This window comes from Rhagoletis pomonella, unplaced genomic scaffold (assembly GCF_013731165.1).
Source record: "Rhagoletis pomonella isolate Grant_MI unplaced genomic scaffold, Rhpom_1.0 Rhpom_scaffold_00001, whole genome shotgun sequence".
Taxonomy (NCBI): Eukaryota; Metazoa; Arthropoda; class Insecta; order Diptera; family Tephritidae; genus Rhagoletis; species Rhagoletis pomonella.
Genome location: NW_023458555.1, coordinates 6,131,979 through 6,150,738, shown reverse-complemented (window position 1 = coordinate 6,150,738; position 18,760 = coordinate 6,131,979). Strand labels below are relative to the sequence as shown.

Below are 18,760 nucleotides of genomic sequence, written 5' to 3'. Positions count from 1 at the left end.
GGATTATTTAATATTTTGGTAAAAATCATGCATCAGTTCGTGCTACCAAGTCGAAAACATCTTTTGTGCATACATATGTATGTTTGTATGTATGTACATATTTTCCTTATGAGTAATTACGTTTGTTGTAGGGCTGGGACTATCCGTATATTCGCATATCCGTTAGGATATTCGTGCATGCGGATAAAATCCAGATTTTCGGATATTCGGTTCAAATACGCTCACTTGCTTATCGGAATATTCTGAACAGCGGATTCGTAAAATTGTTTTCAAAATTAGTGAATCTATTGAGTTCAAAGTAAATACTACAAAAATAATTGTAGTTTTTTCTGCTATTTTTAGTTTCGTAAATCCGGATATCCGGTCGGTATTCGTTCATTTTGCTATCCATATATTCGGATTATTTAAACAGATATTCGAATATTTCAATAACCGGATTATCCGGATAGAACCCTCAGCCCTGGTTTGTATGTATGTTATATTTCTCTAAAATTATTTGTGCGCTTGGGTTTACTATTTTGAAAGCCTTGCTGGGCTAAAGTATGGACACGAAAAATTTTGGTCAGCCGAAAATCATTATAACAACTTATTACACAACCTACGAAAAGAGTTTTCTGCTTTATCATCTTCTTTATTAACCTTACTATATTAAACAAAAGAACTTATTTCAATAATCTTCATTATAAACAAAATAGCGCAATTTACATTTGAGCCCTCGGTCATGATTTTTTGCTCTCGTGCCACACTGGCAGATGGCTTGCCACACCAAGTATTTATTATGACAAAACAATAACCAAAAACAAGAAGCTTGTCCAGTATGTTTAGCTTGAAAGCATCTTGGACTCCGTTTGTCTTTGTTGCATTATAAAACTCAGCGCCCCGAACCTGCTTAAAGGCTGCTTCGAGGTATGTTTCCATGTTCACACATACTTTTTCATGCTTTTTGCACAAAATTTTCTCCGAAAGCTCACACTTCGCCGCACACATTTTGAAAAGAGTACATAGAAGTTACAAAATGTAGAGACGTGAAATTAACAACGACAACATACCCTATGAATGTGTATACCTACTTTTTATTTACAGTTAGTTTTACGTAAGTGATGAGCAAACACAATTGACTAGTTTTTTTTTCGTCTCCATTCTTTATTTATCCAGACCAAAATTCGCCAAATCGTTTCTGGCAGTTTGTATGGAACGTACGCGTTAGATCAGTGGTTCTTAACCCTAGAAACATCCAAAGTGGTCCGCTAAACGACAAAAAAATCTAATATATATATATATGTCTCTCATATACGAGTATAACTGGCAAGCACCCTGCTCCTCACAACATATTCGCGAAAAATGTATCCCAATGCCTTTCAAACCATTCCGCCTGAAAGTACGCATTGAAATATTATAAGCATCGTAAATACCACCGTTATTAATTCAATTACAGACGGTCAGACAATATTCCGTTACAAGTGAGAGCCAGTCGGTTTGTTCCCTTCGCTTTTTGTTTTGATTAGAACTGAGAGATGAAGTACACAAATTCTTATCTGACAACAGCAAATAGTTGCCTGATCAGTTCTGTGAGTCCAAATGTCAAATATTTTTGCTTATTCCATAGATTTTTTCGCACAACTAAATAAATTTAATTGCAAGGGTTGGGAAGCTACGGTAGCCGTAAAAAAATGTGTGAAGCAGTTAGTTAATTCAATACTTCAAATTACTTCAACACTTGTTTTATGAAATTTGTGAACAGTGTCAAAATGAGCTATACAAAAGCTCACTAAGAAAAGTACGCAAATTAATTCTGAGCAAAAAAAGAGAAAATCCGAGTTTTTCTTTCTTCGCAGTAATATCGCGAAATCGTTGAAGTTCCTAAATCGACCTATGTTAATGAACGTTTAACTACGAAAAAAAAAGTTGGAAATGGTCGATGTAACGTGTGACAGCAACCTTAATAGTAATGGTTGTGTAGAAGTTTTTAAGATTATCGATTATTTTATATTATAACTAACTACGTTGTAAAACCTAAAAGATTAATAAAATCCGTATACGAGCGAACTCTTTCTACCATTGTTATTACAGTCTGGGAAAAAAGGATTTACTTCAGAGAAAAAGGTCAATGAAGTGGCATGTATTTTTAAGCTAAATCCCAGACCATCTATTAGTTGCTACCTCCGCAGGCAAAACTTTTTATCTTGATAATATTATCAGGCAATATTTTGCCAATGGAGAACGGAAGGTTCTATCACCTTTTTTTCTCTTTACTAGAGCTCTTCAAATATTGCAAAAATGCGATTTTTTGACACTTTCACCTCGCTTATCTCGAAATCTGATGTAAACTTTATACTTACGGTTTCGTAATCAGCACAAAAAAGTTTTATCAATAACAGCTTTAGCATTTGGCGCACCAAAATCAGTGTCTGTGCCCTGTGTAATTATCAAAGCTTTTATCTCGATAATTATTGCCAGCAATTTGGAACTTTCACAGCTACATTTTCATTTGCGCGATAATTGCGGGACGGGCAACATTATTTACATATATTTTAATAGAAAAGTAAAAATTGTGCTGTTATCTATTAAAATATTTGTTATTATGCACTTGGATGTGAAATAGCAAATTTCCTAAATTTTTTAAAAGATCAAAACCGGCAAAAATAGCCATCTTACTAATGCTTTTATCAAGATAAAATATGCCCACGCAAAGGAGTGCCTCTGATAAAATTTATATCAGGCAATAAAAATGACAATTGGTATGCAAAAATTCTGCTGCTGGCTGATGCACTTGAGGGCCATGTTCTGATATTGGCTATATTGGATTATACCTTATTTCACTGCACACATTCTTGTTCTCTCCAATCCGCTTGCAGGTTGGATCGTCTCTTCATATTGCTCGAGTCCGGCTCATCAGCAGTAACACGTCGCGCTGCGGCAAAACAAATCGGCGAAGTACAGAAGTTGTACCCCCATGAATTGCATGCACTTCTCAATCGTCTAATCGGATACTTGCACAGCACCTCGTGGGACACTCGCATCGCCGCTTCACAAGCCGTAGAGGCGATATTGCAAAATGTACCCGCTTGGAGACCGGAATTATACGCGGCCATAAAACGTGAGACCATTAAAAAGGAGAAGGAAAGGGACGAAGATTCGACTGCAGTAGCTTCCATTACGGGTGGTGGTGGTGGTGGTGGTGAGGACGATAGCTGTCAATCGGTGGCTACCACTGCCACAAACTCCAGCGAACATAGCTGCAGTCGAGATTTGCTTCAGCAACAACAGCAGCAGCAACGCGAACGATTATTATCGTTTGCGGAATTCGATTTGGAGCAAATATTGCATAAAGGTGCTCGCCTTATCGGTTCCGAGGGTATTGAATTCGATTTGAACGAAACGGAGAGCGCTGCAACACCAACGGGTGGTAGTGGCGCAAATGCAAGTGCCACGGCTGCGGAGCGGTTGAGTCGACAGCGTGCGCTGCTCAATGAGAAACTAGGGCTGACGCAGGCCTCGAAGTTGGGCGTGAATCTGACGGATATGATAACAGATGAGGATGTAATGAGTACCGGAAGCAACTACAATGCCAACGAGGAGAAGGTAAATAATGGCAACTTGAATGATATGAAATCTTTGTTGAGAAGGAAAAAGTGTTTAGGTCGATCTAAATAAAGCGATTAAGAGGCGCACTAAATGAAACCAAATTCTATTTAGCTACAATAGGGGATGATGGATCTTGCTTTTAGTTGAATGTCCTTAGTTTAGTTTTTCCCACATACAATTTGGGTTGACCTTATCGCTGTTTAAACTTCAATGGTAGCCTTGCGAAAATTGGGTTGCCTCCATGCAATTTTCTTACGCTTATTTATCATTTTTACCCGTCCGACAGGTGCCCGTTGAGGATATACTGAATATAAAACCCAATTCCAATTTGATTCCTTCCAATGGGCAACAGCTTAGCTGCCGTGAAATGAATCGCGCCAAGCGCAAAGCGCGACAAAATATAAATACAACAACCAGTGGCGGCGGTGTAAATGCGACTGCAAATAGTTTAAGTCGAAGCAATAACAGCAACAGCAGTGGCATGGGAACCGGTAAAAATGGTGCCAGTATGGTCGACGAACCAGAACGCAAAAAATTGAAAGCAGATGCGCTAGAGCGACAGGAGGTTTTCTATACATTAAATGGTAAGTACAAATAACAAAAAGTTAAAATATGTAGACTTTACCTATGTAATTCATGCCCCCCCCGTCTGCAGATCCCGTGCCGGATGCGACTGGTATGTGGATTGATGCCTTCAATTGGCCATTGGAAAACTTTTGTGCACGTCTCTATGTCGACCTCTTCAACCCGAGATGGGAGGTGCGTCACGGTGCAGCGACAGCTTTGCGTGAGCTTATTAATAATCACGCCAGCGGTGCAGGCAAATGTATCGGTATGACACGTGAAGAGATGCAGCAACATCACAATCTCTGGATGGAGGATGCTGCCTTGCGTCTGCTGTGCGTACTGTGCCTGGATCGTTTCGGTGACTTTGTATCCGATCAGGTGGTGGCGCCAGTACGTGAAACATGTGCGCAGGTGCTGGGAACTATTGTAAAAGAAATGCATGCAGAGCAAGTGCATCAAATAGTGCAGTTGTTGATTAAATTGCTGAAGCAGAAGGAGTGGGAAGTCCGTCACGGCGGCCTACTGGGTTTGAAGTATGTCTTTGTAGTGCGCGAAGATCTTTTGACGATTTATGTGCCGCAATCAATAAACGACATACTGTTGGCATTATTCGATGCCGTAGATGATGTGGGCGCCGTAGCCGCATCGACTCTGATTCCGATTGCAACCTGGTTGCCGAAATTGTTAAATCCAGTTCAGGTCTCGTCGATTGTGAAGATGCTGTGGGATCTACTCCTGGATCAGGATGAATTGACGAGCGCATGTAATAGTTTTATGGGACTGCTAGCGGCAATACTGTGTCTACCCAGTGCCGGATTTTGGATTCAGTGAGTGCTTTTTTTTTCATAACACAAAAAAATTAAAAAATAATAATTTCAACTTTCTTTTTCTCTTAAATTATGTAGAATGGAACCAATGTCCACGCTGGTGCCGCGACTTTGGCCCTTTCTTTCGCATAGCACCAGTTCGGTGCGAAAATCGACTTTACTGACACTCCAAACTCTCACCAGTTGCAATTTGAATAAGGACCAAATTGAAGCCATGACCAGTGCCACTCCCTCCACAAGCACAAAACTTAGCACAACCGCAAATAATAATGGTAACGCCGTGGGTCAGGACTCTACCAATATGCCGCAGTTGGCCATTGCCATAAATTTCGATTCCAAAAAATTAAACTTAAATCTAGGCGTCATCGATTGGCAGTGGAAACTGTTGCAGGACGCGCTACGCTTCATTTACGAACGCATTCTAGTCGAACCTCAGTCAGATATACAGGAGATGGCAACGGAAGTTTGGAAAAATCTATTGTTTAACGCTGATTTGGGAGCGTTATTGCATGCCGCCTGTCCGGTCGTTTCGTCGTGGATTTGCTTAGCCATGCAGCCAGCCAGGCTTGCTTTCGACTCATCCATTCTAATACACACCTCCGCTGTGCCGCAAAGCCCCTTAGCCACATCAGCCGATGCAAACGCAGCTGTAACATCCCGACGACGGGCGCAGCGTAATGCCGATGATTTGGGTGGCCACTCCATGAGCAGTACAGCACCGCAAAGATACTTTCTTGGTGGCAATGAGGCGACCCCATTGGATGTTCGTGAGCGTAATGTGGTGCGTGCGCGTGTAACGGCAGCACGAGTGCTGGGCGCGCTCTCGAAATATCTGGTGCAGCCGGCTCCAGGAGTGACTTATACGCCAAATATGGAGTCCCCCATGGATTGTTATACAAAAGTGTTGTTGGGGCACTTAAATTCGCGGTCGGCAGTGCAGCGCATTGTATGCGGTGAGTCATAATCAAAAAAAAAAAAACATATATAGTCTGTTCCTTTGGACTTCGGACTAAAACCTGTGGAACTGTCAAACTACAATTTTACGCTCTCAAATGAGAGTAAAAGGAGAACAGATGCATAAATGCATAGGAACGCAAACAGCACTATTTCCTGTAAAAACGTCAGTCGGTTTGTTTACATGTCATTTGTACAACACTGATTTAGCTGAAATATCACTGAATAATTATTAAAATCTATACATATTCAAATATTTCGTTGTTTACTACCATTTTTTAACAAATAAAAGGTTCTTAGCTTTCACCGCTTTCAGTTTTTGTTTGCATATGTAAATCAGCTGATCGTTTGACACTTTTCATGAACTTACAGGAAAAAATACTCCGGACTAAATCCTGTAACTTCTGACTAGGAACAGTTGCTCAGTTACTCTCTCAAATGTGTTCCCACTTACAGGTTTTATGTCAATAGGAACGACTTCCTGTAAGTTCTGACTAAATCCTGTAAACCGGACTGCTATTGGAACAGACTATTAGTCTGTTCCTTTGAACTTCGGACTAAAACCTGTGGAACTGTCAAACTACAACTTTACGCTCTCAAAAGAGAGTAAAAGGAGAACAGATGCAGAAGTGCATAGGAACGCAAAAAGCACTATTTCCTGTAAAAACGTCAGACGGTTTGTTTACATGTCATTGGTACTACACTGATTTGGCTGAAATATCACTAATTAATCATTAAAATCTATACATATTTAAATATTTCGTTGTTTACTTCCATTTTTTAACAAATATAAGGTTCTTTGCTTTCACCGCTTTCTGTTTTTGTTTGCACATGTAAATCAGCTGATCGTTTGACACTTTTCATGAACTTACAGGAAAAAAATCTCCGGACTATATCCTGTAACTTCTGACTAGGAACAGTTGCTCAGTTACTCTCTCAAATGTGTTCCCACTTACAGGTTTTATGTCAATAGGAACGACTTCCTGTAAGTTCTGACTAAATCCTGTAAACCGGACTGCTATTGGAACAGACTATATTTATATTCTTTTGAAGTGCAACATCAGCTGCGGCAATAAAAATAAAATTCCCACGAAAAATGTTTCCAATAAGAAATTAGAAATGAATCGAGAAAAGTTTTACTTCCGTAGAGTAGCTTAAGCCCACTAATTTGTGGTCTTTAATTTGACTGACTTCACCCTTCATGCTTGGAATTCTTTTTTAGGTCTGATCATCGCATTCTGGGCACAAATAGATCCTTCCATGCGCCTAGCCGCACCGAAGCTGGCAGAGAAATTACGCACGTGTGTCATGGAGTATGTCTACTATGACGAAGTAGCCGTTTCGTTTACAAGGTAATTTTGTGAGCGTTTAAACCTACATGAATATACTTTCAGTTGTATTTTCTCAGGTTGCACCAGGAGGCTCATGATCTCATTGCTACATTGAAGCAATACAAAATACCCATAAATGATTTAAATTTTGGTCGCGTTCTCACATTAGATCAAATAGAGGCAATTGCCACCACCCTGACCGAGGGGTTTAGTCGCTATGGGCTTAAGCCAAAATTACACGAAACACTTGAGGAACGCAGGCGTGGCTTGCGAGCCTCTTTCGCGCAGACTTCAGCAGAACAATGCGCCTATAATATAAGCGCACAAGCGGCATTGGCGGGTGCCATTGTCTGCATGCAATGCTTACCAGAGAAGTTGAATCCGGTTGTAAAACCGCTTATGGAGTCGATAAAACGAGAAGAGTGTGAGTTATTGCAACAACTTTCAGCGGAATTCCTGGTGCAGCTAATGCATCAGGTGTGTGATAGAAATCCTAGTCCTAATAGTAAAATACTGACTAACTTGTGTACGCTGCTGAAGAGTGATCCTCAGTTTACGCCCAAAATTGTGAGTAAATACAATGATTATTAAGTGAAATTTTGTTAGCAATTATAACCTATTTATGTTTGCATACAATTTTGCTATGATTTGCAGACTATAAGCCAATTGACATTGAAAAAGACTACATTGCCCCAGTCAGCGGTTGCTTCGAATAACTGCGTTTATTACGGCATTTTAACATTAAATTTGCAACAAAATAATGCACAAATTGGAAGTGCAGGTAGTCGTGGTGGTGCTGGGGGACCGAGTGGCTCACGTGGCCCAGGTAGGCCGCCACTAAGTGAAGCGAATGCCGCAGCGGAAAATGGTGTCAATGCAGTAAACGCGGCGGTAAGTGTAATGAAAATCAAATAAATCTCAATATTTTAGTTTTACCGCTTCCTTACAGGAATTAAAACAGTTCCGCGTTCAACGCCTGGGCGCCTCTTGTGCCATATCGAAAATTTGCCTAAGCTTCTCAGTAGAGATCTTTTCCAAAATGCCGGTTTTCGAGCAAATTTTGTTTGCTAAAATTGAGGAATTTACAACAGCTTATCCGAATATGGAATTACTATCAGATGCTCCGCTAGATTTAGCAAATACAAATGATTTAATGACATCTTTACAGTTAATTGAAATCGCAGCACCATATTTTATAAAATTTTCCGGCACAATTAACGCTCAGGGTGCCCCATTTCAACGTCTCTTCGATCTGCTACCGCATTTCAGCGTGCTTATTACTCATCCAATAAAAGCGGTAAGTAGCGTAGGGAGAATTAGTCACAGTAAATTAGGTGAAATCACTAAGCCTAAAAGACAAACTGAACATACGTAGAGCGTTTTCGACACTTCATGTTTTTATAATACCGAAACCAACTTTACTTATTTAACCGATATTCTATGTGACGTGCTTCTGAAGATTCTTAGCTGTAATATGGTTTTGGAATCGAATAAATCAATTTCCCTTAGGTCCGTCACATGGTGGCTCGTTGCATTGCCTCGCTCGCCACTGCCGATTTGATACGCACAATGCACTTTGTCCTGGATAAGCTACTAGGCATGCTGGATAAAGTTGACAGTGTGATACAGCGTCAGGGTGCCATCGAAGCTATTGAACGTGTTGTCGACAAGCTACAATTGCGCATTGTACCTTATATAGTGCTTCTAGTCGTCCCTTTGTTGGGTAAGCTTCATTTATTAACTTTCAAATATTCCATATGCAATTCTGTGTGTTTCCACCTTTCAGGTTGCATGAGCGATCCCGATGAATCTGTACGTTTGCTTTCCACGCACTGCTTTGCCACACTTGTTCAACTTATGCCATTAGATTCGCGTAGCAAGTCAATGAAGAATGAGATTCCTTCCGCTGAGTTACAGGAGCGAAAGATACGCGATCGCGAATTTCTTGATTACCTATTCACGCCAAAGACTATACCCGACTACAAAGTACCGATACCCTTATCGGTAGAGCTTCGTTCTTACCAACAAGCAGGCGTTAACTGGCTATGGTTTTTGAACAAATACAATTTGCATGGCATTCTTTGCGATGACATGGGTTTGGGTAAGACACTTCAAACTATTTGTATTCTCGCAGGCGAACACTACCAGCGCACTATGGACAGAGAAGCATCACTGCCAAGCCTAGTGATTTGTCCACCGACGCTCACAGGTCATTGGGTCTATGAGGTGGAAAAATTCCTAGAAAAATCGAAAGTTTTACGTCCACTACATTACGTAGGTTTGCCTATCGGACGTGAAAAACTGCGCTGCCAAATTGGGCCGTGTAATCTGGTCGTGGCATCATACGACACAGTACGAAAGGATATAGATTTCTTCAGCAATATAAACTGGAACTACTGTGTGCTGGACGAAGGTCATATTATAAAGAACGGCAAGACAAAAAGTTCGAAGGCCATTAAAATGCTTAAGGCCAGACATCGGCTAATACTTTCTGGTACGCCTATTCAAAACAATGTATTGGAGCTTTGGTCCCTATTTGACTTCCTGATGCCTGGTTTTCTTGGCACTGAGAAACAATTTATTGCGCGTTACAGTCGGCCAATATTAGCTTCCCGCGATTCAAAGAGTTCCTCCAAGGAACAGGAAGCTGGCGTCTTAGCAATGGAGGCATTACATCGCCAGGTATTGCCATTCTTGTTGCGTCGCGTGAAGGAGGATGTGTTGACCGATTTACCACCTAAAATCACACAAGACTTGTTGTGCGAATTGAGTCCGTTGCAAGAACGTTTATATGAGGACTTCAGTCGTACACATTTGAATTCACATTGGAAGGATTGTTTGGATAGCCTGGGTGAGAGTGATACCATCAGCAAGAAGGCTCACATTTTCCACGATTTGCGTTATTTACAAAACGTTTGCAATCACCCGAAATTGGTGTTGACACCAAAGCATTCGGAGTACGCAAAGATTGCGCAGGAGTTGCAGCAACAGCAGAGCTCACTTGATGATATAGAGCACTCGGCGAAATTGCCAGCACTGAAGTGAGTGAGAAAACAATTAACTAATTAATTATTTTTACTGCTGTACGTTTATAGTTTATACTTGAGTGCTCGATTTAATGATCATCATTAATTTTTTTTTTTTTCCAGACAATTGTTGCTCGATTGCGGCATTGGCGTCCAAACTGAATCGGTCAGTCAACATCGTGCGCTTATTTTCTGTCAACTAAAGGCCATGTTAAATATAGTGGAACACGATTTGTTGCGCAAACATTTGCCAACGGTGTCTTACTTACGCCTAGACGGCAGCGTGCCGGCATCACTGCGTCAAGACATTGTGCACAACTTCAACACCGATCCGAGTATCGATGTGCTACTCCTCACCACACAGGTAAACTCAAATAAAATATATGTATGTAATTTTGTTCTTCATCTAGCAAACTCTCTTTTATCTTCGCACTCAAGGTCGGCGGACTTGGCTTGAATTTGACTGGCGCTGACACAGTCATATTTGTCGAGCACGACTGGAATCCAATGAAGGATCTACAAGCCATGGATCGTGCGCATCGTATTGGCCAAAAGAAAGTGGTGAATGTATATCGGTTGATAACTCAAAAAACACTCGAAGAGAAAATAATGGGATTACAAAAGTTTAAAATCCTCACCGCCAATACCGTGGTCAGTTCAGAGAACGCCTCGTTGGATACAATGGGCACAGCACAGCTCTTCGATTTATTTAATCCAAATGGCAATGACAAAGAGGGAGCAAATGGTGCGCCAGCATCGAATGCGGGCAGTGGTGGACCAATGTCTATGAATGCAATCATCGAAAATTTGCCAGAGCTATGGTCGGAACAGCAGTACGATGAGGAATACGATGTGACAAATTTCGTACAGGGCTTAAAGAAGTAGAAGAATAGTAATGGAAACATACGGAGTTTGTAGAGTGACAAGACACATATTAGACAAGTAGACAAAGAAGGCGCACGGAAATTTAATAGCTGAGATACATACATGGATTCCATTTTTTAAGCTTCCAGCCATTGACATGGTGTAATAGCACATTTTTCTCCAGCTAATGACGCTTGGACACACCACAATTGCAAAGCCCGGTTTGCTTTTTTACTATTACCATATCAAATATCTTGAGAGATCTAGTATAAATAAGCATGCTACTTGAAATATGCAACTTTTAATTTATTAACAGCATATCAAAAAAAAAAAAATATGCAAGACCATTCATATATATATACGTTTATATGTATTTCTTAGGTTTTACTGTTCCTTTTTTAATATAATTTGTAAGCGCTTTCTCTTTGCTAGTTTCCTTTTTTACTGTGTGATCAAACAACACACACTTCGTTTGTAGTTTGGAGGGACAGTAAACAATTTTACCAATAAATCACAAAATAATAAAAGTTAATTGGGAAGTGTGTTATTTCTGTGTTATGCCACTTCTTCTGACGATTTGTTGTTTTATCAGTGATACTAATTATCTCAGTTGTAATATTGCATGAAGAATGTGGATTTCAGTTACCAACTTTACAGTGTTCACCGACAATTACAAAACAACATTTTTTATACACACACACATATGTAAATAAATACAAATGCATTTGCGTAAATAAAGTTGCGTTATGTTCAGTGAAGATAATAAAACCTAAAAATTTACGCATACAGTGATTACCTGGAGAAGTATATACATTAGGGTGGGTCAGAAAAAAATTAATTTGGGAATCTCGTTACACATACCCTTGAAATTAATTGGAGAGATCTGGGATCAGTGAAACGTAAAACACTCGATATTTTGAGATAACACAGATCTGGGCTCATCATATACATTCAACGGCCCTTTAGGGGTACATACATAAGTTTGCTGCGACGATAGTAGACCCGTATATATATACAAGAGTAAGATTTATAAAAAAGTGAAGCCTACCCAGGAGCTTCTCGAAAGTTGTTGAAGGTCAAGATATGCCATAACGGGCTAGAGAGAGATTCGGTATCATCGGACACAGTGGAATTGAAAATTGAACTTTCAGGGCGAACGGGTTTTCGGTATTTTACAGCAATAAATCTTTCTTCGTTATTTAGACCAAAAAGTAACAACTAAGAGGGTGTACATTGCTCACAATTTCCCTTCAGATTCTGGTACAGCCTAATGTGCATACATTTGTATGTTTGTAGGTATGCGTTAAGAGTTCTTTTGTACATACATATGTATATCCCATTATACGGCTTTCTTTCCTATTATGCGTATGCGCGCCAGTATGAGTGAATTGCAGCACAGCGTCTTTTGATAAGGCCACCGTTTTTTTTTTGTTTTATCAGCACCATTAGCCTGGGGGCTGCTGATAATGTGATTGGACTCGTAAAAAGTGTTGTCTTTAATAAATGTGTATAAAAAATGCTCATCCACAACGCTAGTCGCAATCAATCGTGAACAACAAACCAGAGTACATCAAGGGTCGCAGAATCCGGTTCGTGAAATTAAAAATACTTACGAATTTGCAACTTGTAGTCCATATATGTTTTGATTGTTGATGTCCAGCATAATGAAGGACTACAAGCAGGGCATGCTCATTGTTTTGGCTTTTCTGCCATGGTTGTGCATTAATTTGGTGAATGGGCATGGCATGATGCTGGATCCACCGAGTCGTTCATCGCGTTGGCGCTATAACGCTTCTGCGCCGAAAAACTATGATGACAATGGATTAAATTGTGGTGGCATGACGGTAAGAACAGCGGATTGGCAATAATATTTAATATACATATCGTCGTTTAAAGTACAAAGCCGCGTATCGTCATTCTGCAAAACCGCGTAACTGACATTGGCTGCCAAAAATTGGATTTGCTCACACAAGCTCTTGGCTCAATCCTTATCCATTCGTCCTCAAATATACTAGGCAGATATGCGATTGCATTATAGAAAAGAGAATAATTTTGAAATATGAGTGTTTTTACACTCTAGAAAATAATTTCTACAACTTCACATACGCGGTTTTGCATTTTGTTGATACGCGGTTTTGCACTTTAAACGACGATATGTATGTATGTATGTATGTACATATGTACACAGATTATTAAAATAGCCGTTAGTGAAATTCGAATAGTTTTTTGTAAGATGAAAAAGAATATATTTTTGTCCGGCAAAGGAACCGATGCTCCAATATAAGTAATTCTGTTGTAGTGTAAGTCGAACGAAATAGTGCGTGAAATACTGCCAATAGGTTTTGAGTTCGATCATCAAAACGGAAACGACATACAGTGGCAGGAAAATAAAATGGAAAGCGACATTTTAACAAGTTTTGGCTATATTTCTTTGCTTTATTTCATGTTTATTGTATATTTTATATACATATATTATTTATGAAAGTATAGCTCACTCACTAACCAAAACTATGTAAGTCTGAAATTTTAACTTTTTAAAAAAGTTGGGAAAATTCTATAAAATTCCATCAAAATTTCAAATTTCTTAATCACTAATCTTATGACATGCCGTTGATTCTTGGCATTTTTTTTTTTGGTGACAATTTCATGTATTTTCTTACATACAAAGTATGTTCGACAATTTGGTTATAAGGAGGAAAATATAGAACATGAAATTTTGATGACCATTTTGTGAAATTCGTCGAGCTTTTATAAATATTGTACAAAGTTTAAAATTTTGACTTACGCGGTTCGTGTTAGTGAGATATACTTTAATAATAAAAAAATAATAATAAAAGAAAAAGGGCAAAACTAATTCAAATGCCGATTTTTTGCCTACCAGCATACATACGCAGCTTATAGAAATGTTCGATTTCGGGCACAAGCTCCGAGCTCCTAACGTCGCCTGGATAATAAGATCTATTGATTGGTGTTATCAGTTTTTGTATATCTCCTTTAGTTTGCGAGATATTGACTAAAATTTCAATTCAAAGAATTCCATAGAGCGGGCGGCGCAGTGGTTTCAAACCTAAAAGGAACGCCTTTTAAACAAGATAAAACAAGTTTTTTTTTTATTTATTTCATGATTTTTTCGTTTTTATGTGATTTTTACTAGATAATATGCAAATAATTTTTTAATTTAACATATTTTCATTAAAAAGAAGAGAAAACGTCAATGCTTATTAATTATAAACAAAATTAGGAGCGTTTTGCAAAACCGTAAAGCCTTCTTTCCGGTCTATTATCGCACCACTCCCAAAACACTCGGTCTTGGTAATCATCGAATGATTTAAAGTCCTTTTAACAATTCTGGGTGAATAGGGGAGTCCGCACGGAGTCTTTCCGGATTAACTGGGTGAGGGATTCTGAAATTACCCTTTTAAGGAGCCCTAGGAGCATTAGCGCACCGCACAGGGAGTCCTAATTGTGCACCCTGTGGACTCGTACATGTGTTTCTCGTACATGTGCCGGACTTAAAAATTTACTACGTTCAATGCAGTTGGTTTTTGCTTTTCTGATACATACATACATACTCATTCGAGTCCCTTTTCACTCCATACTGGGAGCGCTCCGAAAACGCCCATTCAAGGTGTTGCGCTCCGCATTTGGCTAGCTGAGATAAATATCGTCAAAATTTTTTATTGCACAAAACGATTTGGGGACTTATAATTCGATGAAATGCATCATAATCAGTCAAAAAGCTAATTTTGTATTTTTAGTTACTTAGTTGCGGCTTTTTGTATTTCAGCGATGATGTGAGTTACGCCCTTTCCATACTATACTAACGATATGTATCCAACTGCAAAAAAAGTGGAGGTTATTAATCCTTCGGATTTTTTTAACTTCCTTTTTTTTTAAGTATGTTACTGAATAACTTTGGACCCCATGAACTGGCTTCGATAATCCATTTTTTATTGGAAAGGGTGTACCTTAAGAGTTGTCCCATACTAAATTCGTTTATTTCCGATCCTTGGGTCATGAAGAAACTAAGAGTACTCCTAAATTTGTATAAGAGCATTTAAGTCGGTTGGTGTCTTTTACTTAAATATTACTCGTATTCAAAAATTTACTTGAAATCAAAAGCCGAAACCGGTCCGATAAAATATTTTGAAAGTACATATGTATGTGTGTATGTATATGTATACTTCAGGTGCAATGGAACACAAATAACGGCAAATGTGGGCTATGTGGAGATAACTATGCCTTGTCAACGCCACGAGCCAACGAAATTGGTGGTTATTACGGCGGTGTTGGCGTAATAACGAAAGCATTTCACGATTCCTATACCGCTAGAGTAGGGATACGCATCACCGCAAATCATTTAGGCTATTTTCGTTTTGATATCTGCGATTTGACTGAATTTGGCGCAGAATCGGAGGACTGCTTTAGCAAACATTCGCTGCGCTTCGTTGATGGTTCGAGTCGAATGTATATTGGCAGTACGAGCGGCTGGATTGATGCAGACTTAGTTTTATCTGAAAACTTGAACTGCGAACATTGTGTGCTCCGTTGGACCTATACTGGTGGTGAGTTACATTATTTTGCAATGTAGCTGCAAAATGCAATGAATCATATGTGAAAAATGGTGAATCTAAGAAAACTCTTCTTATACCATATTCTAGGAAACAACTGGGGCCCTTGTGGGAATGGTACAAGTGCTATGGGCTGTGGGCCGCAGGAAACATTCGTCAATTGTGCTGATGTTAGTATTGTATATCCAGTTAATCGGCTCGCGCATTCACGGCGTCTGAATGAATATACAGTGGATGTGCCTGTGGACGTTGAGGCTCCAGATTTTTTTTAGAAGGAAATAAGATTCCAACAAAAGAAGTTCGATGGTATTCGAAAGGAGCAATCTATTAAAATGGACATGCATATGTGCATATGTAACTATAACAATTGAGTGTTTATTTTATTAAATCATCCATAAATCGAGAGTGGTCAGTGAGGACCAATGAAAAGCGAGCATCTGTTAGATATTCGGCCTTTATGGTTGTCGACGGACAGGACCTACAGTTTCACGCCGACTCCGAACGGCGATTGCATTTTTATGAGAAGCGATGTTGCTTTGACCAGGGCTTGAACTCAGGCCCTGCGGAATGGAAGCGCGCACTGCTTACCACTACACCACAGCGGCTGTGTGCTAAATAGTTTGTAAAAACTAAAGTAAAGAATTCGGTCAAAAAACACCCTATCTCAGCTCTCACTTAAAAAACGCACTATATGAACAAATTTTCAGTTGAGATAGGACGTTTTTTAAATGAAGTCGGAGATTGGGCATTTTTAAACCGGCTGAACAGATATTTTAGGGTTCAAACTAGAGATGGAACCGGCTGAACAGATATTTTAGGGTTCAAACTAGAGATGGATGCGGGATATCGGGACCCGCGGAACCCACGGTACTGATTTCCATTTGGCCGAGATAGGCGATATCACGAAGGTTTATAAAAATTTTACAGGTGGTACGGGAACCTAAATCCTTTCCCGACACTCCCGATAAATCCGCAACCTCCACAAATTCAGAAGATTTTCCTTAAAAACGATGTATGAGATATGCATTTTTTTATGTTTTATTGAGACGAAAACGAACAGCAAAGCAAAAGAAAATAATCGGAAGATTCCAGATCTTTCATTATCATTATTTTTATTATTTAAAACTAATTTGAAACACATGTGACTTTTTCTTAGTGATAGATAGGGTTCGGGACTAAAAAATTGAATTTCGGGATGAGCGCGATCGGGATTAAATATTTAGTCCCGTGCCCATCTCTAGTTCAAACGTTAGTATTAAAAGGTTAGGTTAAGTTGGGGGACCGTTTCTTGTGACTCACTTAGACTTAGGATGCTTTGTAACATCCCAAGGGGTTTAGAATTCATTGATGCTCAGTAAAAACGTCGATAGGCTCCTAATAGTACTATCTACTGCTTTAACCCTAGAGTGCTCGCGCCATGAGCATTTTGCCGCCCCCGGGACAAAAAACTGCTTGCTATTTTTCAAACAACACATTTGTAAAGATCAAGCGTTATTATATACAATAGTAAAACTTTAATAAAAGAATGTTGCTCCAACGCTTAGTTTATATTTCATTCTGGCTTAATAAATAATTTTAAACTAATTTGACTATTAATTACGACACAACAGCTTTTTAAATATGGGCGGCAAAATGCTCACCACGCGATCACTTGCGCTTCACGGAAGGGCGCGACTACTCTAGGATCCTAAGATCATCCAGTCCATCAAATAAGCAACTGCTAAGAGCTTTTGCTCTCCGTTTTGCTAGTACCGGCCAAATGCAAAGAGCTTTTGAATGGTTTCCTTCCCATTTCTCGTGCATGCATTTCTGCAGTAGTTGTTTCAGGGTGCGCCCGGTCTAGCTGTGTGTAATCCCGTCAGTCCATAAAAAAATCCAATGGATGTCTTGCCTCCATCGGTTAAGTAGAGACATTATGCGTTGGGCGTTTTTGGCTGGCCAAGCCAGTCCCACTTGCCATCTTTCATTGCTAATTTCTATGTCACGCTATGATGCGCAAGTTCGTCAGACTAGGAACAATTCGTTTGCGTAAAGTTTCAGTCATCTCTTTCAGAGCGAAGTTTTCCCAGCAATCCAATAGCCGACGGGCTGTCAGTGAAAAAGTGGATATCGTGACCAGAAAGCGTACCACACTGCAGCAGTGTTGCGGCTTTTAAAATAGTACTCTGTTTCGCCTTAAAACATTGCAGCAACAAGGTCAGCGGATGGTAAACAATCATGATTTTACCATATCAAACAAAAGAAAAAAAAGACGTGGAGAAAATTTGGCTATCAAAAATTGGTGGAAAGGAAAAAGTGATTCGGTTTTCGGTTCGGATCAAACATTTCTTGAAAATTACGGTTCGGTTAATGGTTCAGATACATATTTAGCAGACAACAGCGGTTAATCCGGTTCAAAAAGGGTTCACTTATCCTATTTTTGTTTGTGTGAAATATGAGCAGGAAATTAAGTTACTCATACGCTATGTATCCACGCGTTTGACAAATTTACGCTACGCGCACACTGCAGCCGGAATCGGCCGAATTGTTGTCGGCCGATATCGGCTGTATGCGGGCGATATGAATAAACACTTGTGATTATATGAGCGCTCTCACACATAAACCGATAACCGAACCGACATCGGCATCAAAATACTTTGTGTGTGCAAATACGGTCGGCAAATAATCTGGGTAAGTGTGCGCATCAATTCGGACGGTCAAATTGCCTATCGTCCTATCGGCTGCAATCTGCGACTAGCGTTAGGGCCGTTAAATACAACTACTGCTTTATTGATCACATGTAATGTGCATGATCTCGAAAACCTCGATAATGATTTTTAAAACAATAACGAAAACGCGTCTGGTGGAAATTACCGCAAATGAAAAGTGTCTAGCAATATTGCAAAAAAACCTAATCAGCAAAAAATATACTTAGCTTGCTCAATCGGGTTTGATAGATATTTAACCGGAAAATTTCTTCTTCAGTCTGAGGGCGAAGTGGCGGCATAAATCTAGTACCAACACCACATAAAAATAACGCAAATAATTATTTTTTA

At 39.5% G+C, this 18,760-nt stretch overlaps 2 protein-coding genes across 3 annotated transcripts in view; both read left to right on the top strand.

Moving 5' to 3' along the window:
* LOC118736930 (TATA-binding protein-associated factor 172) overlaps positions 1-11,686 on the top strand; it is a 34,965-nt gene extending 23,279 nt beyond the window's left edge. For both annotated transcript variants that reach the window (XM_036467090.1, XM_036467080.1), the window contains exons 4-15: positions 2,856-3,582; positions 3,872-4,169; positions 4,241-4,979; positions 5,058-5,932; positions 7,156-7,285; positions 7,342-7,831; positions 7,919-8,155; positions 8,214-8,561; positions 8,774-8,987; positions 9,051-10,305; positions 10,414-10,654; positions 10,729-11,686. In XM_036467090.1, coding sequence (XP_036322983.1) covers positions 2,856-3,582; positions 3,872-4,169; positions 4,241-4,979; positions 5,058-5,932; positions 7,156-7,285; positions 7,342-7,831; positions 7,919-8,155; positions 8,214-8,561; positions 8,774-8,987; positions 9,051-10,305; positions 10,414-10,654; positions 10,729-11,175 — 6,001 coding nt within the window. In that variant the 3' untranslated portion in view covers positions 11,176-11,686. The remainder of the gene's footprint in view (positions 1-2,855; positions 3,583-3,871; positions 4,170-4,240; positions 4,980-5,057; positions 5,933-7,155; positions 7,286-7,341; positions 7,832-7,918; positions 8,156-8,213; positions 8,562-8,773; positions 8,988-9,050; positions 10,306-10,413; positions 10,655-10,728) is intronic.
* Positions 11,687-12,674: 988 nt separating this feature from the next.
* LOC118736922 lies at positions 12,675-16,089 on the top strand. The gene is made up of 3 exons (XM_036467070.1): positions 12,675-12,998; positions 15,344-15,719; positions 15,816-16,089. Exons 1-3 carry the CDS (start codon positions 12,807-12,809, stop codon positions 15,995-15,997), a joined length of 750 nt encoding a protein of 249 aa, XP_036322963.1. The 5' UTR covers positions 12,675-12,806; the 3' UTR covers positions 15,998-16,089.
* Positions 16,090-18,760: the final 2,671 nt, after the last annotated feature.